The following is a 26,107-nucleotide window of genomic DNA, read 5'->3' on the forward strand; positions in this document are numbered from 1 at the left end:
ATAAAAAAAGTTATAGTCGCAACCCTTATTATTTCGCTTAGATAAGTGGCGTTCGTCTCTTAAATGCCTTGCAACATGCACTTACAAAGTATTGAAATCAAAATTTTATCAAATTTTTCGAGTAAAACAATGTAATTCTAAGAGTGCACTTATCATTCGCCTAAAATTATTGAAAAGCAAGTTATACTGATTTGCATATAAACTCAAAAACAGAGAGTTTAACATAAATTAAGGCCAAATTGTGTTAAAACTACAAAACTAATAGTGTTAATAATAAATTAAAGAGAAAAAAAGTTGAGTCTGAACATGAAGTGGTGTCACAACTCATACAAAGATGTCAAAATGTGATGGTTCTTGTGACTCAAACAAACGACCAGTTTACAAACATGAAGCAGAGGCAGTGTGCATCTTCTTCTTCATTCAAAACCTTCCACGCAACGGCTCGTTCGTACGAGATCGGCCGCCCCATGCTCGACATACAGATGCCCCCTTGTAGGCACGCGAAGCCCTGCAGCCACACATGATCGAGTTAAGGACAAGGTAATTTTGAAGAGACGGGAAATGCAAGTACGAATACTCAGGCACGTGTACTCGTACTTACATCAAGAAAAGTACGTGAAATTTTAAAAAATTTAACATATTTTTCTTTTTTACCTGTTGCATGATCTGAGGGAGCTCCGCGAAGAGTGTCTTCTTCCCATCGTCGTTGAAGATTTTCTCGAGAGTCATGTCTTGTAGCGCGACTAGGGTGGTCTCGAGCATGTCGAGCCCTGCTTGATTCGCGAATGTGAAAACTGGCAATGCCTGCAAGCAAACGGGAATGTCAGACACGACAATGACACGAACACGACTGATGCTGAACGAGACGAGGATAAAGTAGGTAGTGTCTTACCTTTAGAGAGCAACATAGTACAGCATCAGAATGATGCCAGAGTGTTTTGAGAATAGAATCATTTCCTTCTGCTGCAGGTTTGAGTAGCTCTACGCCCAAGAAAAACCTAAGAAAACAGAGTTTTTAAGTTCAAGAATTCTTCGAAAAACGTGATTATTACTCGTCGAGTTTAGGGGTTAGGATTTAGGATTTAAAACGTCTTTTGAGGTATATACCTATAACTTTGGTAGATCCAGCCTGCGAGTGTATGTGCCTCCGGTGTGGCAGGAGGGGGGCGCAGAGTGGCATGAGGGGCGAGACGGGAGGGCGAAAGCGCCAACGCCACTCGTTGAACGGATGCAATGATGCTGCGGACATACTGCCTCGCCATAGCCGCAACACTCTCTTGAAGATGCATCTCGAACGCAAATTGGAATGCGATCGTCATGACGGATTTCGCTGTCCCGGAGCTCCTCATTGGGTCGCCGCTCGCTCTGCTCCCCGCGGCCCCGACTTCCAGAGTGGACGCAAGGTCCAGCGTACGGTTAGGGCTTGAGGCATCCTGCATGACCAACCGGCCCTAATGGGGTTAGCATGGAACGAGATTGAACAACAAAGGGATAAATTACGAGATGCTAAAGGAAACAAACATACAGATTTCGACTCGAGAGGGATGATGCGGAAACCAGACGGAAGGAGAGGAGCATCATCGGAGAAAGAGGCGTCTATTGGAGCAAAGATGAGCTCCGCACAAGTCCCGACAGCGCTCTCGTCAACGCCGTTGCAGACTTGCAAGAGGAAGATGTCACTAGGCATAACCACATCATCTCTATATTGAGCCATGTTTTCAAGCCTAATCACCTCCATGAACTATTTCAAAACAAAAATCAACATTTAATTAAAAAACACATAATCTATATAAAACAAGACATAAGCTAACAAGTGTAGAATGAAACAAACCTCTTCATTCTCAATGGTGTGAGCCAAGGGAAGGATAACCTGCCCTCCAAAGCATCCAACACGAGAAACGGGGATGCTGCAAGCCCCGGTTTTCACAGCAGCAACCGAATAGGCATCAATGCCGCTGTCAGCCCATTCAGACCGGTGCTCCCTTAGAAACCTCAACAGAATAGCCGGAGGTACGTTCTGCAAGAAGATGACGTTCAAAGTGATGCTCCCAAGTAAGGTTTTGGTAAAAAATTGAATCTCTGATGTACTTACTTGTAACAGCATGGATGCCTTAGCACATAGCACCGCGTTGCTCATGGACGGAAATCCATTTGCATAAGTTAGAATCGTTCCCATCAGTTTCCCGGGGGAGGAGTTTACGTGCACGGTAACATCATCTATTCCATTACTCTCTATCATCGACCACCCTTCATCAGTGAAGCAATTGACAGCCTCGTTGAAGCCTCTGCTCAGCCTTTGGCCAAGAGCACGCAAAGCAGCAGGTCGTCTCCCCCAACCCGTTACATTAGGCTGAGATACTTCTTGAGATATCTGCCTCAACTGGCGCAAAGCCTGAGACGAATATGGATAACTTCTTGTTAAGAAAGTCTCGAGACGACAGATACTTGTCCTCGAAAAACATGAAACATAAGTTGACAACTAAAATCGATCCTTACAGCCAAGGTTGTCCGCTGAGAAAGCAGAGTCGATGACTCGTACAGAGGGCGCAGCACTTCAGGAACACTCCAAGGCTGAAAGAGAACCATAGAATACACAGAAACTGTTACTCAAATCAGCTCAAGAAACGAGCATCAGTACTAATCAACATAGCAGATGAAATACCTCTAAATCCATGTGATCAACTATGTGAATGATGGATCCACCCCCTTCACACGGCCTTATCAGGTATCCGCTGGGAAGCAGCTCTGCTCGTACGAAATGCTGCACAGGCGGCATGCTGGGGCCGTTCTGAGTGTTGTTCAGAGATCTTTCACACACCTTAAATGCAGAACCCGAAATCTTAGTCTTCACCCGAAAGAAAATAAACAAAATGGAAGATATCGAATTTCTTTTTTTGGGTAGAGGTTTAGTACATACCACAAGGCTGCCATCCTCCATCACAGAAGTGTAGCGTAGCAGCCAGAAGTCTCGAGCAGGTGCGAGAGTAGTTGGTGCGTAGAGCTGAATCATTAGGCGCGTAAGTATTCAGCAAAGACGAGAAGAAAGTTTAGGAGATTTTAAAAATTGTTACCTGCATATACATCAGCTCAATTGTTCCACCATTTCCAGTAGACATCACATTGAGCACATCCACAGCTCGACAATCACGGTACCATGAAGGTCGATCTTTGAGGATCTCGGCCACCTGATCAAGCATTCGAGAATATTCAACATCAAACATAACTCAATTGAAGGAAAAAGAAACTGCAGTTAGTAATGCTTTGTTTATAAACTCACTCGAGTGGGTTCTAATCCCACGAGGCCACATGCACGTGATGCTACACCACTGCATCCATGAGAAATAGCGATGATTCCAATGGAATCCGGACCAGGCTACCAACGAGAAAGAATAGAACCACGATAAATTAGCTATCAGAAGTGAGTTAAGATGTTGGATAATCCAAACTAGGACGAAACAATACCTTCATCCCGGGCATTTGGACCCACTCCACAGCGGTTCCAGTAGCCTTCGATAGAAACTCTGTTAAAGTCTCCTCTGCAATGGACAGCAGTCTAGAAAACAAGCAAACACAGCCTTTAAATTGAAGCAACGAACAAGCATTGTTTCTAAAGCGAGGAAAGGAAACAAGTGATGAATTCCTTACCCTGCAGGACTTGCATCCTTGGGTGGATCTTGAGGAGTTAAGTGGTGCTGACCACTTGTCACCACCGATTCACAACTGTTATCAGTTGAGGTGAGCGTTCCCTGTCAATCGACAAGACTATATCAACATAACTATAAAAATGAGGCACTATAGTATTACCAACTTGGGAATCTAATCAATGGATTCAAAAGGAAAGAGCTCTTTACATTTTGAGTTTGTTGGCGGAAGAAACTGTTCTCGTACACCAAATGAGAGACTTGTTTCTGCAGCCGATCATTTTCCTCCATCAACAGCTTGTTCATAGCTGTCAATTTCCGGTTCACAGCTTGAAGGCGCGACGCCTCTTTTCGCTGTTTTTCCCTACATCTAATATCAAGAAACAAGAACAAATTAATTTAACTAAATCATCGAGAACTTTGATGATCTAATCAAGAATTGAATCACACACACACACACATACATATATATACCTTCTGTTTTGGAACCAAACTTTGATCTGCTTAGGCTCGATGTTGGAGAGGATAGGGCACTCTCTGATCAGCTGTTGTCGGCGCAACGAGCTCGGCTTCGGGCACTCATGGTACAACCTCTCCAAAGCATCCACCTGCTCCGGGGTGTACCTCACATACTTCCCATTATCCATCCCCATCTTGTCCTTGCAAGCAGATGTTACCGCCATCATAACTTCAAGAAAAATCAAGATTCACTCAGCCAAACAAACAAAGCTTTGATTTCTCCCCACAACAAGTATCATCACAAGAATCAGTTCATATCAAGAAACCACTTTTTTCCTTAAAATGGAAGACTAATTGTGAAATCCTAAATCCAAAAATTAGGAATCTGGTTGGTATCAATCTACATGTGTGAACTCTAAATAGAGTAAAGTTGGCAACTTTCTCTCTCAAGATCCATGGCATCCCATTCCCACACAAGATGAGATACTAGGGAACACGTCTCTTACACTGTGGATGCGTGTGTGTATGTTCATCTATCTATCTATCAATTTATAAATAAATAACTCACACGTTTAACCACACCATACATGAAAAAAAGACACACATAAAATTGGTTTTTTGTTTTTGTTTAATTTTTACAGTAATCGCATGTGTCTTTGCAAACAAGCGTAAACATCCGATTCTACTGAAAAACTTGTGTCCGAAGCGTCTCGAAACTTCCACCACCCATCAATTTACACACACACAGTTGCAAACAAAAGGGCAGAAAAAGAGGAAGGCTATCTACCTGTGGGGTTGTTCGAAGGCGAAAGGTAGCGTCTTGTTTCTTCAGAAGGTTGCAGCGTGAAGCACTAAACGCAGATCTTCCATGCTATTTTTGGATTTCAAGAAATGGCCCTTTTTGGGAAAGATTGCAGCCTCTCTCTTTGTATTAGCTAATTGAGCTGATCAGCTTCGGAGATTGATCAAGAACTCATGGAGATGGATGCATATGATGTGTTTGTGTTTGTGTGTGAATGAAATGAGGAAGGTTTTGATGTGTGTGTGAGTGTATGTATAGATAAATAGAAAAGAGGGGACAGAATTTGGAAGTGGAGACCATTTTTAAGGAGTGAAATCAGTTTGAATGTTCATTTGCTTTCTGCTGCTGTTGTGTTTTTTTTTCTTTCCTTTTCTTTCTTTATTCTATTATTCCCCAAGTTTTTTTATGGATGCATGTATTAAAAATAAATACAGTAAATTTTTATTAATAAGAATGAATAAAAATGTACATTAAATTTTCGTCCATCCTTACTTTATTAGTTAATATGTTATTTATGAAATTTACTCATGTTTATTCATATATCAAGTCTAGTGAAAATGAGTAATATGAATAAGTTTGAATATATACATTAATTTTATTAATGAGATATGAAAAAATAGATAGTATAAAATTTTCACTCTTAATGAAGTTCAAATCTTACTTTATTCGATTATCTGTTATTCATGAAATTTATGTGTTTATTCATGTGTAATTCATGTCACATTCTCAATGGATTTCTACCATAAATTACTAAACTATCTTCAGACTTTGAATCAGCAATGATATAATAGGCAGATCAAAAAATATAAAAATTCTATTTATAGAGCAGTAGTAATAGATTTAATTGTTTAACCATGATTTCTATTTACTTTATAATTAGATACCATTATCCTTGAATAACTCACTACAGAGGTGGGAAAAACTTCAATAAATACATGGAATTTATGTTAATTTCACTATTATTAAAATTACATGGTATCATCAAAATCTAAAATAATTATATTGCATTAGGTGGTTGAAATGCCCCACTCCCAAAAATCATGTCTACCCAAATATATCAAATCTTTACTACTCATATCAACATCACCAAAAAAGTGCTAAAGCCAAATCCCACTTTTTTATATGGCTAGTTTTATTATTTTATTTTATTTGCTTTTTACAACCAAACCACCCCTTCTAGTTTTTGAGTGTCCATGCCAGAATTATGAGAACAAGTGTACATGTGATAATCTTTTTTTTAATTTATTTTTGAAGTTTGGAATCTTTTAATCAAAAGACCATGTGTATATATGTCTAATAATTATTCAAAGTTTATTTCTTAAAATTTACGCCTGTTTTCTTTTAAGGAATATATGATTTAAATGCAAAAAGTATTGGCCAATAAAAACTCAAAGTTCAGTCTTCAAAAAGAAGTTAGATTCTTGTATTTGTTCCGATAATTTCAACTAAGCATCTCTTTAAGCCTTTATAACTCTTTTGCATATATTTGTAACAATTTTTCCACATTTTGTTTACTCTACTATTCTCTATCCTCGTTAACTTTTTTGCATACAATAATACTTTTATATAACGTTTTGTTACAAGTAACAATTTAAGAATAGTTTCATTTGATCAATCTTTTTTATTAAAAAAAAATGAACACTATTATAATAATATACTTATGTGATATATGCCGGGGTATATACCTCCAATGATTATAGTACAATACTTTCACTATACGAATTAGATACCATAGTAGTATTATGAATAACTTTACAACTCTATATACAACATGTATTTATGAAATCAAATAATCACTATTTCTTATTCCTTTTGTCCCAAAGTAAATGATGAGATGCAAGCATACCACAAGAATGATCAAACTGTTGAACTATCACAGAAATAATCAAAACTTATCGCAAAAATCTGAAATCACTATTTATAAGTTGTGTAGAAAATATAAAATGACAATTTCGCCCCTAAAAACAATAAATTCGATCGTATACAATGGTGAATTCACATCGTTAGATGAAAATGCATCATGATGCTGATTTTTAATTGGGCCGTCTCAAGCTATGCGACATGTTCTGTAGTTTAGCACAAATTAATTCTTATTCTCTCTTTTTTTATACTTTATCGTCCCTCATTTTAACATTTCTTAAATCTCGTACTACAATGAAACGCATCAATTAAATCGGGATTACTATACTACAAAATTCTTGAGGTAATGGGGATGGGGTAAAATGGAAGGGATGACAGAATAATGAGAGAGGTTGTGCATGCGTTTCATAGAAAAAATTTGATAAGCTTTACCGGCAGAATGATGCTCTTTTTTCATTCCTCATCATTCTCGACACATCTCATTATTATTAGTCATCAAAAGTATCAACAATTTTTCCTACATTCCATTTGTCTCGAAATGTAATTAATACTCCATCTTCACTTACCATTTCTGATTCTCCATCCCATTTAATGTCTTGTCAGATATCTACCTACATGCTACCCTATTTATCTTATTAGTGGAGTAACATTTATTAATTTCGTACTTATATAAATATTGTGTATAAATTTTGATTGTACTATGTTGCAGATTTTCCTGTCCCTAAATTTCCATCATTAACTAAGAAAATGAGTTTGCTGTTTTAATTATCAATAAAATCATAAAAATAGCATAATTTTGATCTGTCCTGGTGAATGAAGTTTTTTTTTAAAAAAAAATAATTGTCGTATCTGATGAAATTTATTTTACTTAGTTTTTTAGTTTCATACGTTCAACAAAGTCGTTTAATCATTCACGTCATCATATGAATATGAATGTGTCGTTTATCCATATCAGTATATCACCAAAAATTTAGACTTGCGCGCTCAACATTGCATTTGCCTAGAAAAAAAAACGTTGTGAGACAATTGCATATTTTTAAAATCTTATGATTTGTCATTCAAATTTTAAAGAGTCGGGATAAATCATAATTTAATCAAATTTTGTGAGTTTAAAAGTAATGAACCATTGAAAGATGCACATGAATTATATACTACTATGTATATAGGGGATAACGATTTCAAATTATGAAAAATGCACTGCACCGCATAAGTTTATAAATATCAAATTTCAGCCAAAAATTATGATTTTAGGCACCAATATATTAGGTCATGTTAGGTTGAGATTTTTTTAGCTTAATCGAGAATTGAGATGCAGTTTCAGCCACTCATCCATAACATTTTTGAAATGTCAACTGCAAGTAGATTATGTCAACTAGGGGGTATTATCGTCAATAGTCTGCACATCAAATGTCAACAACTTATAGTTGACAGTATATGTGTATAGTTGACATGAATTGTATATGTAGTTGACATTATATGTGTGTAGTTGATATGAATTGTAGATGTAATTGATAAAAAAATTTTAAAAATTATTTATTGAATAAAATGTACCATGAAATTGCCATTATGCCCTTTCATAATTAATTAATCTAAAAATATTTTTCATGTGGCAAATTATGGACCACTCATTTAATAAAAATGAGTAACTGGTAATGTATCTCAATTCTCAAGTAGGCTAAAAAATCTCAATTGATCAGAACCCCAATATATTTATATATGGGATCTAATATTAATAGTATATGAATTCTGGAGTGTTTATACTTTATACCAAGTCAACAATGGTTGTTACTGTTGTAGAAAATGTAGGCTCTCAAATATTTCCATATTATGCACTGGTCTTCCTCAAATTCTGCCACTAAAACTTTGAAAAATCCCAACATATTTTGGTCGAAAATGGCAGACCAATTGAAGTGGCTACACCAATACACTAACTACTTATATAAATGTGTATACAACATTTATCTTGAGTTTACCATTTCCAAGCACTCTAATTAATGTAGACCAAAGAAAAATGAGTTGCAAGGATAACATACGTAATCTAAACGCTTACTCGTATTTTATATGCGGAATAAATAAAAAATTGATAATCCAAAACTTTGTCAAAAAATTTTAGTGAATTGGGTTAAAAACGTGTATGCACCAACATGATAAATTAGGTGACTTATTTTCTTTATCTATGGAATAAGCTTTTCCGTTGATAGAGGGTTAGTCATTAGTGGCCTTCGATTAGACTATGTCAATCAATAAAGTTTCTACACATGCACTATTGAGTTTGAAAATAAATTTATTTTTTCTAGTAACCCTTTTCAAAGACTCAATTGCTATCCCTCAATTTTTATCATTTTTTGTTAGAGGATTAATAGGACTGTATTATATTCTTATTATCAATTGTATCATGAGGTGACTTGAACCTATACTTATTGATTAAAATGAAATTGTCCTCCTAATTGAATTTGTGAATCATCGGCTGCAAATAATAGTTAGAAAGAACTCAATATTATGCTATCATAATTAGGCTATCAGAATAGTTTAGCTACATCCATATAACTCCACCTAAGTGACCTAACCATCACTCTCGTCGTCTCATTCACAATAAATCCAACTGCAAAATTATATCATTCATCTATAATTCTGATCTTGTATAGTTAATGATTGTTTTATGTCTTGTCATAAAACATTCTGTCTAAATTCATAAGAATATGCCGAATGTTATATATATGAACTGGATTATTACATTAACTCAAATTGATTATTTATTTTATTTATTTATTACCACTCTTGAATTACAAATATGTCATTATAGCTATGCACATTACAGTCAAGTATTTTCCCAACTGATAAACGTATATTACCTCTGTTCACAACCAATAATTTTGATAGTAGATGATATAAGTTTTAAAATTAAATTTGGAGAGAAAAAAAAGAATTATTTAAATATTTATAATACTCCTACAAAAATTCTTATCAATAATCTTATTCATCCGAAACAATTGAAATGAAATTTTAAAACGATCAGCTCTATATTTAGTTATTTACTCACAAACAGCATCCAAAATTCAAACACCCACATAAATTCACAATCATACGAAGTTACGAACATTACACAAGAATTGTAATAAATTAAAAAGATAGAATTAGGAAAAAAAAAAGAAAATGGAGAAGCAGGCACGTGTACCAGAGAAATGTCTGGCGTGTAGTTAACGGGATCAGACCGTATCTGGAGTGGGGGCCCACAATTCTGGGAGTGTGGCCCGCACGCGTGAAGATTGGGTGGTCGTGCCCCGCCTTCCTCTTTCCTTAACCCTTATTTATTTCTCACGCCAACTCCCCCACCTCCACGCTCCTTCATCGCGCGTGTCCCCCAAACGGAGAGTCTTTTCCATTTTAAAATGAAAAAAGATAAATGTACTTACTATACTAATTAGAAATGGCATACATCATCTACCTAGCTGTCTATTGAGTATATCATATCACTATTTGTCGAAAATTTTGTAATTTGATTTATGGATTAGATTTCTTAACTTGGCACGTTTTTTGAGAGGGGTCGGGAATAATTTTCGGTATATTTTATTGCTTTTTTGCCGCATTTAATATATTTTTATAACAATTTAATTATATAAAAAAAAGATCTATGGGTGTGTGGGCTATCTCTATCCTTGTGTTTTTTTATGAAAAAGAAAGTATATTAAAAATAGAACATCTACCTGAATTTGTGCATGCTTGTCTATTCTTATTCTTTAGTAGTGATAAGAAATACGGAGTACTAGGAAAGATTAATTTCTCAAAGCATATGCCTTTTTTGGTTCAAGAATGAAAATTCTGATGCAAGAACTTCGTAGGAAGCAACATATTTTTTATTTAAATCCCAAGAATTCATAAAATATTTCGATAAGTTGCAAAAAAATCACCAAATAAACAGAAATAGAAATAGAAATAGAAATAATATTCCCATATGACATCCACCATGTGAAGTCCTTGACAAAAGAAAATATTTCATTTATTAGTACTATGTTTGAATTAAGAGAGATGATTAGCCAATAATACAATTGTGAAAGAGGACAAAAAATTCGTGTTTCAACATGAAATGACTAGTAGTAGTGGTTGTTGTAGGAATAGTAGATTTATTTGAATGAAAGTGTTGAAAATGAGGTATAATAAGACGACAAAAGAGAGATTCGGATACGGTACGGCGCTGATAGATACGTAGGAAATACGGTACACGCGTATGGAAGAGAGTGGAAGCATGGAAAAGAGTGTCGGCTTCGGCGTGAGCCGACAGCTTGTGGCTGGGCCCCACAAAAGCGGCGCCAAGAAAGTGAGCTTCGCATTTTCATTGGTTGGAGCACAAGAATATTCGGCGGCGCCTACCTTTTTCTCTAATCAACCTCATTTTTTAATGTTAAACTCTGTTTTGCAAATAAATAATATGTTCACCTCACATTTTATTTTAATCTAGATATATAAGTTTGTAATTAATTCACATTAATACTGCAATACTATCATTTACTTCCTGTTCACGATTTAAAGATCTGCAACATTAAGAGATCCATTTATTTTTCTTAATTTGACAGTTAAAATGACGAAAAAAGAAATCGTATTATATTAATAATTTAATATTTTATTCCGTAAACTTATCATGTATGTAAATAAAATAATGTGAACTCCCAATATGAATAAAGATAAATGTACAACAATTTTTAGGGAGTATTATATTCCCTCTACAGTTAAAGTTGTAATGTACCTTCAACCCCGTATTATCACATGACAAATATATTGTAAAACAATTTTTATGCAAAAAATAAAATAAAATTCTCGTTGTATATTTAAATTGAAAATTAAATTATTAAGGCTTGATGTCAAAACAAGGGTTTTTTCCAATTCTCGACTTTTTTCCTCGGCTCATAGGTCTGGTCTTGGTCAATTAAATCGAATGATCCAATTATTCGGAGAATTAAATCATCGAGGATATATCTTATTCTCTTGGGATTCTTCCTTAAACATCTCGAAAGATTAATACTTTAAAAAAAACCAAAATTTTAAATTTGAACATTATTTCATTAACTTAAAGAAAAATGCTCAAAATAATTTATAGGATTTTGATTTATTAAATTGGAAGATTTAATCAGACAGAAATTAATTTGCAACGATTTAATTTAATCATTGGCCCAACTTATTTGATTTCGAAATCGGACTTCTTAGATTCTATTCCTCCTTCAGCCCAAACGATTAAATAGAGCATTGGGCTCTAGATTTAATTTCACAAGAAAGACATCAATTCACAGCCCAATTTGGAGACCTGAAATAAGACCTAGCCCATGATATTAATTACTTCTCAGCCCATTCTTTCTCCACCCTCCATCAATTCACAGCCTAATTCGCAGGCCCAATATTAATTATCGCATCAATTGTAGTACTCCCTCCGTCCGGGTATATGTGAGACATTTCTTTTGGGTACATGTTTTTAGGAAATAAAGTTGAGAGAAAAAGTAAGAGATATGATAAAGTAAAAGGATAATAGAGTGTTATTTTTTGCCATAAAAGGACATGTCTCACTTATAGTAGGACGACCTAAAAAGAAATACGCTTCAGTTATAATGAGACGGAGGAGTAGTCCTTAACTCCTGAAGCCATTCAAAATTTATGTGTATTATATTTTCAGCATATGCCTTTTTTGACAATAATACATGAACTAAATCATCCCTTCTTGTTAGACTGACCGGTGGGTTGGACTTAGGAATAACGAAAACTATTATATCTTCACTGATAACATTTAAATCAACACTTAATTAATTATTTATATAATATATAATGAAAAAAATCTTATATAATATAAATAATTAAAAAATCTTTAATTTTATATTTAACATACTATATAGATAAGGGAGAAATGATATGCTACATACCTTATCTGAGCTCCTTATGTGAGCACACCACTCTCGTATAATGTATATTTAACGTTGTTCGTTTCGATTTATATATTTAGTTTGATTCTAATGCATTAAAAATGTCATTGGAATTTTTAATTTCACAAAGTTCATACAAATCAAAGCTTAATTTGTTAGTTTATTAATTTATTTAAATTTATAAAGAAAACGAGTCAATCGAGCTTTGATTTATATGAATTTTGTTAAATTAAAAATTTCAATAACATTTTTTAATGCATTAGAATCAAACTAAATATATAAATCGAAACGAACAACGTTAAATATGCGTTGAATGAGAGTGGTGCTCACATAAGGAGCTCACGTAAGGTATGTAGCATATCATTTCTCATAGATAAGGTTAATAGTTACGCAAATATAATAATAATAATAATAATAATAATAATAATAATAATAATAATAATAATAATAATAATAATAATAATAATAATAATAATAATAATAATAATAATAATAAAGAAATAATTTGCATGTGTAGATAAAGATCAATACAAAGTTTATTGGTAATTTTTGTATTTGGGTTAGACAAGAAAAATGACGGGCCGAGAGATGTGACGATGCCGCGACAATATTGGGCGACGGTCTTATTGGAGTCAGGGAGAGAACACATTAGGGAGCAATTTTTCTTTGAAAAAGAAAGATATGGGAAATGGGCTGGTAAGTAGGCCTTATTTTTTAAACTAAGCCTAATTTGTGAACCTTCTGTATTTCAAAATTATTATAATCAAACATCGTCGGCCCGCCGCCGTCGCCCGGTTGGGCAGAAGTCCGCGGCGCGGATGTCAACGGGAAGCACCAGCGGATCCGCCGAGGCTCAATCGGCAGCACCCCCCGAAACGATCCCGAGAACCCCTCATTCGCCCGCATCGCCGCACATGAAACCTTGTTACGTGCGATGGTTGAATGGCGTCAAGCGACTGACCCCATTACAAGCGGAAGCTTAAGCCCCTCTTCGACGGTATGCACCGCGATTTGGGGTTCGACGGGATGTCGGACGATGACGGCGAGGGGGGCGGCGGCGCCGACGGCGAGAGGACTGGCAACGAGGAATCCGAGGAGTGAGAAGCCGGTTTTTATTTTTATAATAATGTACTTTTTTTAGTAATTATGTATTTTTTTTTAATGAAGTATGATTTTTTTTAAATAAAGTGGTTGCATTTTCTCCGTATTCGCTTCGACATTTTAATTCCGTAGATTGTTTAATTCCGGAAATTGTCTAATTTGTGAATTTGTGATTTTTTTTATGTGGGAATTCCGTCGGGAATTCCGCAGGGAATTCCGCTACTGTGCAGTGGAAATTCCGTACGACGTGACAGGGCAGTGGGAAATCCGTACGACGTGGCAGGAGGTGCTTTTGAGAATTCCGCGGGGAATTCCGCTCCCCTGCTGATGCTCTAAGATAAGCATCGAAGATAATACGAAACTCAATCAGATCTCACCACCTGGCATTGATTACCATTTCTAGCTTTGTAAGCAAGCTTAGCCCCCTCACATGGTTAGCTGACACTTTCTCCACCCTTTATCACGTGAACTTCTCGCCAACTTTTAATTTTCTTCTTAATTCAATCTATTTTTCTACTAATATTTACTAGGAATGTAGTATAAAATTTAATCCATTTTTTACTATACATAACAGATTGTGTTTCTTCCATTTTTTTAGTTCTACTTTGAACAACGATTTAACTTGTAAGCAAATATTACATGATTGTGAATGTATTTGGCGTTATTATTGTTAAACTTATCTGAAATAATGATGCCCCACTATAGTCTGTGTAATTAAATGAATTAAATCAAGATTTTGGCATGTCACGACGAAGTCATTGTGTTGACATTTATTATACGTATAATGTGTTGATTAGTTATCAAAGTTAACAAACTTAAAGTATTTTAGTTACAACTATGTGTATATATATACAGTATACTTTAATTGGGTTAGTTTAATAAACTAGTTGAATCTACCGAGATTTGATTGTTTCATTCGCAAATAAATAAACTGCATTAATTCAAGAATGAAATCACAGACACAATGAATTTATGTGCATTGTCATAATGCAAGTATCATTGCATGTGAACTAGCCCGGTTTGAGCATTTTCTATTATTTTTCATAACCAAGTTGAAGGAAAGGAAAAAACCAATAAATCGGTTCAAAATAAGTTTATTCAAATAATCATTACAATCGTAAATTTAAATGAACCCGAAGATTAATTCTTTATTTTCAATTCCTTTTATCATAATCGTCCAAAATTCCTCTATGGCAATTCAATTAATCAATTATCACCAAAAAATTAAATGTGATGCAACCAATTAAATGTGCTTAATTTTCCCGATACCGTGAAAATTAATGTAACACTAAGACTCAGACTAGAAGAACACGGTGACATGAATCTACAAGTAATCATTGACCAAATTAATGCTAATAATTTGTTAATTAATTAAGCATAAAATCATAGCACCGAGCCCCCCCTACTTTGGATGGTCCCATAACGTTGTCATCTGAAAAAAGGGTAAGTTTTTGTTTTTATTATTTTGAGTTTGAAAGAGAAAGGTACGTTTTAAGGTGACCTAGTTCTTAAGTAAAGACCATGACCACCACCTCACGTGGTCCACCAATTTTATACATGCTCCCATCATAACACCCCCCATATACCAAACTCCATCCCTCACTTTGTCTCCCTAATTAAAAAGTACTAATAATAATAATAATAATAATAATAATAATATTGGTTCAGCTAAAGTAAAAATTAGGCTATTGAATTTTCACTTGGTTCACTTCACTGATTTAGTTTGTCAGTTATATCATGAGAATTTGTAATGTTGTTTCTTATGCACATTACATGTGAACCCTTGATCTTATGAAGTAGGAGTAGCTAGCAAACTATTTATCCAAATCAATTAAATAAAAACAGGGCAAATTGTTGGGAAACGACCAAGTTATCAATCAAGCAACTCGCAAAAATAATTGATTATATTATAACCTTAACATTTTTCTTAATTATTCCCAATTTCAAATCTAGGAGAAGTTGAGTATGATGTAGCATACAGAAAAACTGTGTATACCAAAATGGTAGAGTTACGAGATAATCAAACTTTTTTTACAATTTTCCCTAAACTTATACAAATGCATGGCACAAATAAGAAAAGAAATGTGGGACAAGTGATCACATAGAGATAAGAAGTAGATAAACATATAATTGCATAAAGATAGGAGGCGACACAATATTGTGAGAATCTCGTATTAGGATTTTAAACCAATATTCTATATAATTATATTTCACAAAAGCCTCTACTCACATGCCATAATATTACTATACTACAAAAATAAACTAACTTACCCCAAAACTCTTTTTAAAGCCATAATTTCCCTATTCAAATTCCAATTTTTTAGGTGCCCTCTCCCTTGAAGCCCAAATAAACCCCTACCCTCACTCCTCTCCTTCCCACTCTCCTCTCCTAATTTTCCACACACTAAAACACACACACACACATTCTTGTTCCATTTCTCTAATTAATTCCAATGGAAACCCCAGAATTCTTCCAAACAGATTACTACACCTCCCAATTCACGGCGGAGAACGCCAAAACCTCCGACCATTTCGTCATCGATGACCTCCTCCACTTCCCCAACGACGACTGCATTGACGCCGACGACTCCTCCGCCCCTCTTGACAACTCTTGCAACTCCACTTTCTCCGCCGCCACCGCCGAGCACCCCTATTTTCACGCGGCTGACGTCATTTCTAATGAACTGCCCCTGCCGGTATGTAATTTACTTCATGCAATTACCTATATTTTCAATTTAATCAAATTCTTGATTTTATTAGAAATTTAATTTTAATGTTTATTTTAGCATTCCTTGAACTCTAGCACCTAAATATCTTCTCTTTTTTTCTCTACTTTTTTCTCTACTTTTTTCATATTTATTTATGTGTGAATTTTCTACTTTTTAGCTTGTATCTTAACTAAAAATGAGAATGTAACATTCCATAGAAAATACTGCGTAGGAAAATTTAGTAATAATTGATTATTTAATTTTAATTATTTGAAAATTTTACAGTATGATGAATTAGCTGAGCTGGAATGGGTATCGAGCTTCGTGGACGAATCATTTTCAAGCGAGGATTTGCAAAAGCTTCACCTAATTCAAGGTTTGAAGGCCCGAACCAACGAGGCCCCACAGGCCCAACACTACAATTTCCAGCCCAACCCAGCCCAGACCGGCCCGACCCTCCTCTCCAACATGCCGGTCCCGGGCAAGGCCCGGAGCAAGCGCTCCCGCGCCGCCCCAGGCAGCTGGACCTCCCGCCTCTTCATGGTGTCCCCGACACCCGAGGCACCACCCGCCATGTCATCCTCTTCAGGGTCTGGCGTGGCGGGCAAAAAGCCCGAGGCGGCCCGGAAGAAGGAGGCCCCGGGCCCTGGGAGGAAGTGCCTCCACTGCGCCACGGACAAGACGCCGCAGTGGAGGACAGGGCCTATGGGCCCGAAGACGCTGTGCAACGCGTGCGGCGTCAGGTACAAGTCGGGCCGGCTGGTGCCGGAGTACAGGCCGGCGGCCAGCCCGACTTTTATGCTGACGAAGCACTCGAACTCGCACCGGAAGGTGCTGGAGCTGCGGCGGCAGAAGGAGGTGGTGATGGCGCAGCACCACCAGCAGCAGTTCCTCCACCACCACCACCAAAGCGTTATTTATGACGCCGACGATTACTTGATCCATCAACACATCGGGCCGGATTTTCGCCAGCTGATTTAGGGCTTTTTTAATTTTTGATTTAGTTTGGTAGTGTTTTTCGTCGAGATTTTTTTTAATTATTAGGACAATCGAATCCAATCTCATCGAATTTTGACGGGCTTTTGTTTTTTAGATTTATCATGATTACAAATGAAAAGAAAATAGTATAGGCCTGAAAAAAAAGGAGAAAAGAAGGCTAATGTCCTAAATTGAAGTGTAGTTGAGAAAATAATTATTGAACAATTTTTCGTTACTCGAAGAGTTTCATATTTATTTGCATTTTCCATTTTGAATAATTTTTTGTTGAATATTATATTGCCTATGTAGTGGTGTTCGGTTTGTAAGATTGTATCCAAATATTAAATATGTAGTATATTTGTATCTTATACTATTTTACTATTTTATTTAGGAAATCAAACACCACCATAATAATGTTGCCGCCTAGTTTTATTAGTCATGCGACAAACATTTATTTTTCCGTGCATTTATTTCAAATTGAACTACCAATCGATACAATATACATGTATGTTGGTAGCGTCGGCATTGTTCAATACTTTTGCATTTACCTATTTAACACCTGCGACAAAGTTAGGAGTAATTGTTGATGTATAAAGTAAATAGTACAAGGAAGCAAGGAGCTATTTTAATTCAAAAATAGGGAAAACACACCATAAATAAATGAATTCCAAAAACATCTAGGTACGAATTTTGTCAAGTTTTTATTGGTATGTGGGACAATCAATTTGAATTACAACATGAAAATCACAATTATTCATTTTGGAATTGTGCAAAAAGAGGTTATGTTAAATTGCAGGAGAATTCATAATTTGGTAAAATTTAGAAGCATAGCATGGTTATCCTTTTATTTTATGTTGATAAATATATTAATCATTATAATTTGCTATGTTTTCTTCCATAATAAAACAATTTGAAGTGAACGAAAAATGTGCATGTACCCAAAATAAAATTATTCCAAGAAGTTTAAATTAAATGTAGAAAAAAAGAATAAGCAGTTTTTAGATGCATGAATTTCAGTGAAGAAGTTATATTGGGTGGTGAATTTCAAAGAGAAATTTACAGAGAATGTTACTCCATATAGTACATATTGTTTCATTGTTTTTTCACCATTGTTGGTTATATAAGTAACATTTGGATTAGTGTTTATCAATAGTTACCTCGTTTTGTGCAGCATACAAAAAGACAATTATATCTTTAATTAAGCGAGGAAATCAATTCTACCACCGAAATGCATTGATTTTCGAGAAAAAAAATACATTAAATTTGAAAAGTGGAAGTTTTTTTGAGTCAGACGTGCCTACTTCCATGCACTCCATGTGAGAATCCACAATCTTCACTTTTTTTTTTTTATTATTTTTATTTTTTTGAGTTTCCAATTTTTAATGCTCCACATTCAGAATTAGGTTTGGAGATGTTGGATACACATCAAATTTGTTTTAGGATGAAATTTTATTAAAGTTTGATCTAACTCTCCTTCAATAAATAAAATTGTATTTAACGTAAATTAATAAGGACAGAAAACGGTAGAGATTTTTGTTCTTAAAACTTGAGCAAAGGTGAATTTTCTAGTTTGATTTTGATTATTTTTTCATATGATTAGAAAAGTAATACATTTATTTAAGGATAGTACTTTGACAGATTTTTGGGTATTTGTACAAAATTTATAATATAAGAAGAGAACTTAGATATAAATTGAGGTTCAAAAATTCTCAAATCTAAACTCCAAAGAGGACTTTTTCATTATTTATAAAAGAAATTCAAATTGTGAATTTAATTTATATTTTGACTAATCTTAAGAGAAATTTCATTAAGAAAGTTATTAGATTTTCTCTTGGATATCCTAGCATAGGGTAAAATGTTTTGCTCGCTGGTTGTAATATAGGAATTCAAGTTGAAATTGTTTTATTTTTGTGATTACTTATAATTGAATTAGTGTATTGCATAAGTATAATTTTTGCGATTATTTATAATTAAATTAGTTTGTTGTATGTGTGTAATTCGTTATTATGGTACCATATGTGCGATCCCAGGCTACACTGATCCATAGGGCTAGCTACTATTTTAATTAAATGGAATCTTATTATTTTAAATTATATCTGCTGACTAACAGTGTACTAGTTTAATAATACTCTGATTAATATACAATAAAATTCTGAAACCATGTACTGTAATTGTCCTCTGCAGCAAGGTTTATTTTTTTGAGTAGCACAGTATTACCTTATAATATGAGTATCAGAATATATATTAAACTATTTCAATAAAAATAAAAGTGACAGTGAGCTGAAAAGATAGTGGTGGATCAAAGAATAATTTAGCATATTTATTTTGTTTTTAACATTAATTATGAGGTGCAGCATTTTGCAGTAATCACATGTATGATGCCTAGTCTCTCCACCTCTCATGCATCACTCATAGTAGTTGTACTATATTAGTTCAAAATTTATATTTTACTTATTGTTTTTACTAAATTAGGATTAATAGTTTTTTAGTGGGATGAAGAAATGTTTAAGAAATTATGTTAAAAAGTAGTAGGAGAGGGAAATAAAGTACTCCATCCGTCCCATAAGAATATGCACTCTTTCATTTTTAGTTTATCCCACAAGAATATGCATTTTTCTAATTTTGGAAATTCTTTTTTTTTTTTTTGTATTGAGGTATGACTCATTCTTCACTAACAATATATTCTTTAATTACTTTTTCTTTCTACATCTCTCATATTTTACCGATTGTGCATTACAATCTGTGCCCAACCAAAATGCCTATTCTTGTGGATGGAGGGAGTAGGAAAAATAAAAAGTGAGAGTAAAGTAGGTAATGGAATAAAATAAAAATGATTGTATGTTTTTTTGTCAAAAAAATTAAGACTCAACTTAGCTGGGACATCCCGAAAATGAATACGACTCAACTTGGTTGGAACAGAAGAAGTAGATGATATCAATTAATCATCGACAATGATGTCCACATATAACCTTCTGTTGTCATATAAGGTGTACTCCTATAACTTGCAATTGACTCTCTATTTTCTAGTTTCTACTTAGCCTCTTTAAAAAAAAAACTAATTGCACTACTTAAACTTGCTTGTTCTTGGTGTATAGTATATGGCATAAAGTCTTGAGTTTCAAAGATTTTTTTTTCGATTACACAAGTATAAATAAATATTTACATATATTAATATATTTCATCCACTTTACTAGTTTGGTATCTATGAAACGACGTGTTTACCTCAACTCATGTATCTATAAATATTTACATATATTAATACATTTCATCCACTCTACTAGTTTGGTATCTATGAAACGACGTGTTTACCTCAACTCATGTGACTATATTTAAAAAAGTTAAAAATAAATAAATAAATACGTTGCTTAATCAAGAATCATAATCTAGATACGTCCAATAGGGTGACGATTTAATAGATTCTACTACATTTTGTCTCTATATACTCCTATATAGTATGTTGCATGTCTATCTTCAACGTTACTCAATTTTTAAAGAGAAAATCCAAGATGTAATCGGTACGTGATTTGGATTCATTTTGAACTGAACGATTAGTCTTATTAAAACTTAAAAGATAATTAGTAAGACAAATTAAACAACTTATTTATTTATTTATATATAATCGTAAAGTACTGTATAAGCATACAATGGGCTCCCATGCATGAGGGATATTTCCATGTTCATTGCAAAAAGTCTGTCTCCAATCCTCCACCATGCTACTGACACATACATGTTTTTTCTTCTTCTCATAATTGATTTTTCAAATTTGTTACTACAATTTAGTATATGCGAGATGACCATTTTTTTTATTGAAACTCAATAATGCAAATTTCGAAAGAAAAAAAATTAAATCTTGAATAATTGCACGACTGCGCATCAACTAAATTTAAAGCCAACTCATGGTCAGCCATGGGAGGTTGAGAGAGACCTTTTCACTTTGACTGTAAGCATAGGAGTATAATTTATGGTATAGTTGAAGTTGTGAAAATAAATATTTATGTATATTTTTAAAATTTAAAAAATAATGCATTTTCCTCCCACTTAGATTAGACTCACTAAAAAGCTCTAAACTTTATGTGTATGTTTTATGTGAGAATGCCAATAGATCTCCATCCATTAAAATACAAATTCAAGACTTTACAAATAAAGTACTAACAAATTGGGCCCAACAATTTACACTGAGCTTAAATGGGCATCAAATTTTCACAGGCTTATATTCTAATGGCCCAATTTTGGAGCTTATCGTTTTAAGAAACAATAAAATGGCCCAAATCTGTTAATATAAGTATTTTTTAGTCTCTATGTTATCATTTTGAGGTGAGTTTTTTTTTCTACAATCAAGTCCATTTTTCGTAGATGGACGAGGTATAAAATCCAAAATTTATCAAAGTAAAATGAGAATTTTAGTTAAAATTACGAAGCTGTCTCTTTTCAATAAAATTAGCTACAGTATATGTTTTTATACTTTTGCTTGTGTAAAATGGTCACTAAGGTATCGAGTGTATTGACATAAATAAACATAGTATGCGAAAAACATTTCAATTCTTCTTGTTTCCGGAGTTGTAATTTGGTATTGGTCCCTAAAGTTATAAACTTTGGTCAAATTTTAGTATTTCGCATGAATTTTAAAGTTGGTCAAAAATATCACAAACTTTACATTTTGTTTATTATTTCCCATGGCAGGTCAATCACCATATCTGACTAACTTACATGCATTTCTTATCTTACTTGGACTACTAAATCAACGTGATTTTCTACGTGTTTTTTTTATCATATTTGCCACGAACTTATTCTAAAATATTATAAACAATTAATGTTTGCCCACGTAGAATAAGTTTTTCGTCGAAGAAGTAATATTTGAGTTGTGTTGAGAAATAACAAACAGAATATAAAGTTCATAATGTTTTAGAATTTTAAAATTAGTGAGAAATACCAAAATTTGGCCCAGTTTGTAGTTTTATGTGAAGGGTGCGATGATCCGGATAAGTGTTTGATTAAGTTAATCCTGATATTTGTCATTTATGGAATATGGAAAATCGTCGTCCGCCCATATTTTAAAAAAGTAATACTCCCTCGTTTCAACTAAGTTGAGGCAAATCTTTTGGGCATTGAGATTAAGAAATTATGTTGAAAAGCATTAGAGGTGAATAAAATAGGAAAGATAAAAGAGAGAGTAAAGTAAATGGTGGAATAAAGTAAGAGTGATTGAATGAATTTTTTTTGTTAAAAATGAAAATGACTTAACTTAGTTGGGACATACAAAAAGAAATACGACTCAATTTAGTTGGGATCGCACGGAGTAAAATATAATGGTAATTTTTTTGCAATTCTAAATATTTTCAAACAAAAAGTTGATGCGTCCAGACACATTTGATAATATTCTTTAAACTTTATCTAGTCTTAGTTTCCCACACGGAAAATATTTCCAAGAATATATATTTCCAATTAAAATAAAATAATAAATAAAGACACATATACTAATAAACAAATACTAGTACTATTTACAGAATAATACTAGCAAACTATATATTTGGAATATAATCATAAATCATACTAATGACAACTTATGAAATTACAATTTTGAATAATAGTTTGTGCTTATCTATAACCTTATCACGAAAATAGAGAAATTTATATTATCGTCGAAATTTCAAAGCACACACGGCTTCTCGTGTCCCTCTAATAATATCACCACCTATATACATCAATTTCTCGAGGGACTTTTTTTTCTTAAAACTAATCATTTCGTGATTATGAAAAATAATTATAACTATCATACCTCTATAATAAAAAAGAATTTTGTAGGTGAAATTATACATTCTCTCTCTATCTCCCCATCTCTAAATTTATACTACATGGAGCAAAGTGATGAAATCCCGATACAGTCCACCAATCTTTCTCGCAAAATCGTAGCGATTTCTGCTGGAGAAGCACACACTCTCGCTCTAACTGGTCTGCTCTCTCTATCTCTCACTCGTTCTCACGCAGTTGAGTGGGTAAAGTGTGAATTTTGGATATAATGTTGTGTAGGTGATGGAAAGGTGTATTCTTGGGGGAGAGGGACATTCGGCCGGCTCGGAACCGGTTCGGAGGAGGACCGGAACCTTCCAGTTCTGGTCAGATTCTTTGGTGTCGATGATGAAAGGGAAGAGAATCTCAAGATTGTTGCAATTGCTGCTGGGGCTTATCACAGTCTTGCTCTTGCAGGTTCAGTTTCTTTCTTTTTTTACTTCAATATTAGTATTTGGTTGATGTTTTGGGTGTTATTGATATTTGGGACTCTTTTGATTTGGTAAAGATTAGATTTTTGAGAGTTGTTTCAGCTGTCAAGAATTAGTGGTGGCAATGGCATTACCATTTAGTGGAACAAATTGAATATTATATTTGTGATGTTTTTTTCTTTTTGCTTGGGTTTTTGTTTATGATGAATGGTTGCTGATATCAAGATTCTTTACACCGATAAAACTGGACTATCTGAAGCAAGTAACAATCAAGTTGCAGCTATGAAATTTGATTGATTTGTTTAGTTTTGTTGAATTTGGAATTGTTGGTGGTTTGTATTGTGATTAGTTGAATATAGTGGTATGTAAATGTTTGCTTTTGCCTTTCCACTAACTTGTTGCAATGGCAGATGATGGATCAGTGTGGGGATGGGGTTATGGCTCATGTATCCTTTATTACAAGTTCTTAATATGTGCTCCGATACTTATCGATATGTCTGTCGTCTTGAATATTTTCATTTCATTCCCAAAGTGTGCTCCTTGACCTCGATACGGATGGCCAAATTGGTGCTACCGGAGAAAACTCTATGGTGCCTAGCTTATTAGACGGTTTCTTTGGACTGGGGTCCCCGAGTTCTTCAGCACAAGAATATGAAGCGAAGAGAGGGAAACCACTTAAGGTGTGATCTAGGTGTGGTTTTCAATCATCCCCGAGCGTTTCTCTGAAGTAATTGTTGAGCTTTTCACTTAACCTTGCAGATTTCATCTGTCAAAGCTGGGGGAATGATGTCACTGGCGATAGACGATATTGGGTCGTTGTGGATATGGGGGAACTGTCCCCATCCTCCGCTGACCGGATCATCGGAAGGAGACCTTGAACATGAAAGTATCTCAGCGCCAGCTCCGGTCTGGGATTTCCATGGACACACTGTTGTTAAGGTTGCGTGTGGTGACGAGCACGTTGTTGCATTAGTCAGTGCTGGAGAGGCATATGAAGGCGGCAACCTGCTGTGCTACTCGTGGGGAGTTAACAGCAACGGCCAATTAGGGTTGGGCGACACGGAAAGTAGGTGGCAACCGGCAATGGTGGAAACGTTCAACTTAGAATCCCCGTGGGAGGTCTACGATATAGCTTGTGGTAAGTCGCATACAGCTCTGCTGGCTCAGAGGAAGAGACCGAGTGATACTTTAGAAAGTGTTTGCTGGACGTTTGGCTTGGGGGACAACGGGCAGCTTGGTCACGGAACCACCCAAACTCTAACGTCTCCTCAACTCGTAAAGGGGTTGCCGGAGAGTGTGTTCCTGGTATCGGTAGATTGTGGCTTGTTCCACACGAGTGTCGTCTCGTCTGCTGGAGAAGTGTGGTCTTGGGGAATGGAGAGGGGCCTAGGTTTATGTCCCGATGCTAGGTATTTTGGGGCAGACGCGGGAGATGCTCTTTCTCCTTTATTGATTCCTTGCAATGGGGTATACGACCCCCGGTTCCCGGAGCCTTTGCAGGTTGCGTGCGGTGCTGCCCACACGATTCTTGTTGCAGACTCCGGGTATAAGCTCTGGTCATGGGGTAGGGGATGGAGTGGTGTCCTTGGAAATGGTAGGACGGACGATTGCTACGTCCCCACCTTAGCACTATGGCCGCTTCTCTCCGAGGATTTCAAAGAAGACAGAGCAAACAATGTGGAGCAAACCGAACAAGTTGGAGAAAAAACTCCCGAAGGAAGTGTGGACGCAGATAAAAGACTGTCCGCAGCAATGGCTGAGATGCAGCTTCTCCAGTCAAAACTTTCCGTAGTGGAAAGATATGCAAGCATGCTTCATGGCTCGATTTTTGGGAGGCCTCTCCAAGACCACGAGATCGCCTCTCTCCAGGAGAACACTAAATTTGATATTGCAAAAGAGTGGGAGGCTATGCTGGAATCGTCGGATCAGAGAAAACTCGCACACCTAGAAATGTTCTACCGTAACATGCTTGCCGGTGTGAAAGATAAGCTGATGAAGAAAAGGATACAAGAGATCGTGAAGGAGTGCCTTAAATCACAGGCTACCGCCCGAACTGAATGAATGCAGTCGTGATTTGCAAATAGCGGGTACAGATGCCAGCGGCTCAGGTTATTACGTTCCAAGTATCTTTGTGTACAATATGTAGCAGTTAATACCTTCCGAGTCAAGTTTGTTCTCACATGCATGCTTGACTAGATTTCACGGTATCGGCTTTGTATTCATGTCGAAAAAGCTATAGTCCAACAGATTATGATTGTACTAGTTTCTAGTGCCCGTGATTCGTGGTTTGTTGTCCAGCATTTCTTGCATTAAATTGAATAAGAATGCTTTTCCTTTACCTTATATAAACGTTTTTGTACATTTTCTGTATTGTTTGCTTCAGTTGCTTTGTTTTATGTCTCAAGACTCAAGTAGTGTATGAGTTCCGACCTGATCA

At 35.1% G+C, this 26,107-nt stretch overlaps 3 protein-coding genes across 4 annotated transcripts; 2 read left to right on the top strand and 1 right to left on the bottom strand.

Annotated features, from left to right (window-relative positions):
- Nucleotides 1-187: 187 nt before the first annotated feature.
- On the bottom strand, nt 188-5,250 carry LOC121752399 (homeobox-leucine zipper protein ATHB-8-like). 2 transcript variants are annotated; one of them, XM_042147450.1, is made up of 17 exons: nt 4,888-5,243; nt 4,116-4,329; nt 3,852-4,011; nt 3,646-3,746; nt 3,463-3,553; nt 3,278-3,373; nt 3,072-3,185; nt 2,918-3,001; nt 2,663-2,818; nt 2,497-2,571; nt 2,093-2,392; nt 1,832-2,017; nt 1,526-1,741; nt 1,108-1,433; nt 893-998; nt 655-804; nt 188-508 (listed from the first exon to the last, which is right to left on the bottom strand). In XM_042147450.1, exons 2-17 carry the CDS (start codon nt 4,325-4,327, stop codon nt 362-364), a joined length of 2,520 nt encoding a protein of 839 aa, XP_042003384.1. In that variant the 5' UTR covers nt 4,328-4,329; nt 4,888-5,243; the 3' UTR covers nt 188-361. The 2 variants fall into 2 exon arrangements, with proteins under 2 accessions (XP_042003384.1, XP_042003383.1); XM_042147449.1 differs by having other exon boundaries at nt 1,832-2,392; nt 4,888-5,250.
- A 10,853-nt stretch (nt 5,251-16,103) lies between these two features.
- Nucleotides 16,104-17,676, top strand: LOC121751050 (GATA transcription factor 12-like). The gene is made up of 2 exons (XM_042145761.1): nt 16,104-16,462; nt 16,760-17,676. Exons 1-2 carry the CDS (start codon nt 16,220-16,222, stop codon nt 17,453-17,455), a joined length of 939 nt encoding a protein of 312 aa, XP_042001695.1. The 5' UTR covers nt 16,104-16,219; the 3' UTR covers nt 17,456-17,676.
- Nucleotides 17,677-23,240: 5,564 nt separating this feature from the next.
- LOC121753007 (ultraviolet-B receptor UVR8-like) lies at nt 23,241-26,013 on the top strand. Its single transcript, XM_042148138.1, has 5 exons — nt 23,241-23,401; nt 23,480-23,656; nt 24,081-24,116; nt 24,226-24,350; nt 24,430-26,013. Exons 1-5 carry the CDS (start codon nt 23,305-23,307, stop codon nt 25,729-25,731), a joined length of 1,737 nt encoding a protein of 578 aa, XP_042004072.1. The 5' UTR covers nt 23,241-23,304; the 3' UTR covers nt 25,732-26,013.
- The last annotated feature ends 94 nt before the right edge of the window (nt 26,014-26,107 follow it).

This window comes from Salvia splendens, chromosome 10, assembly GCF_004379255.2.
Source record: "Salvia splendens isolate huo1 chromosome 10, SspV2, whole genome shotgun sequence".
Taxonomy (NCBI): Eukaryota; Viridiplantae; Streptophyta; class Magnoliopsida; order Lamiales; family Lamiaceae; genus Salvia; species Salvia splendens.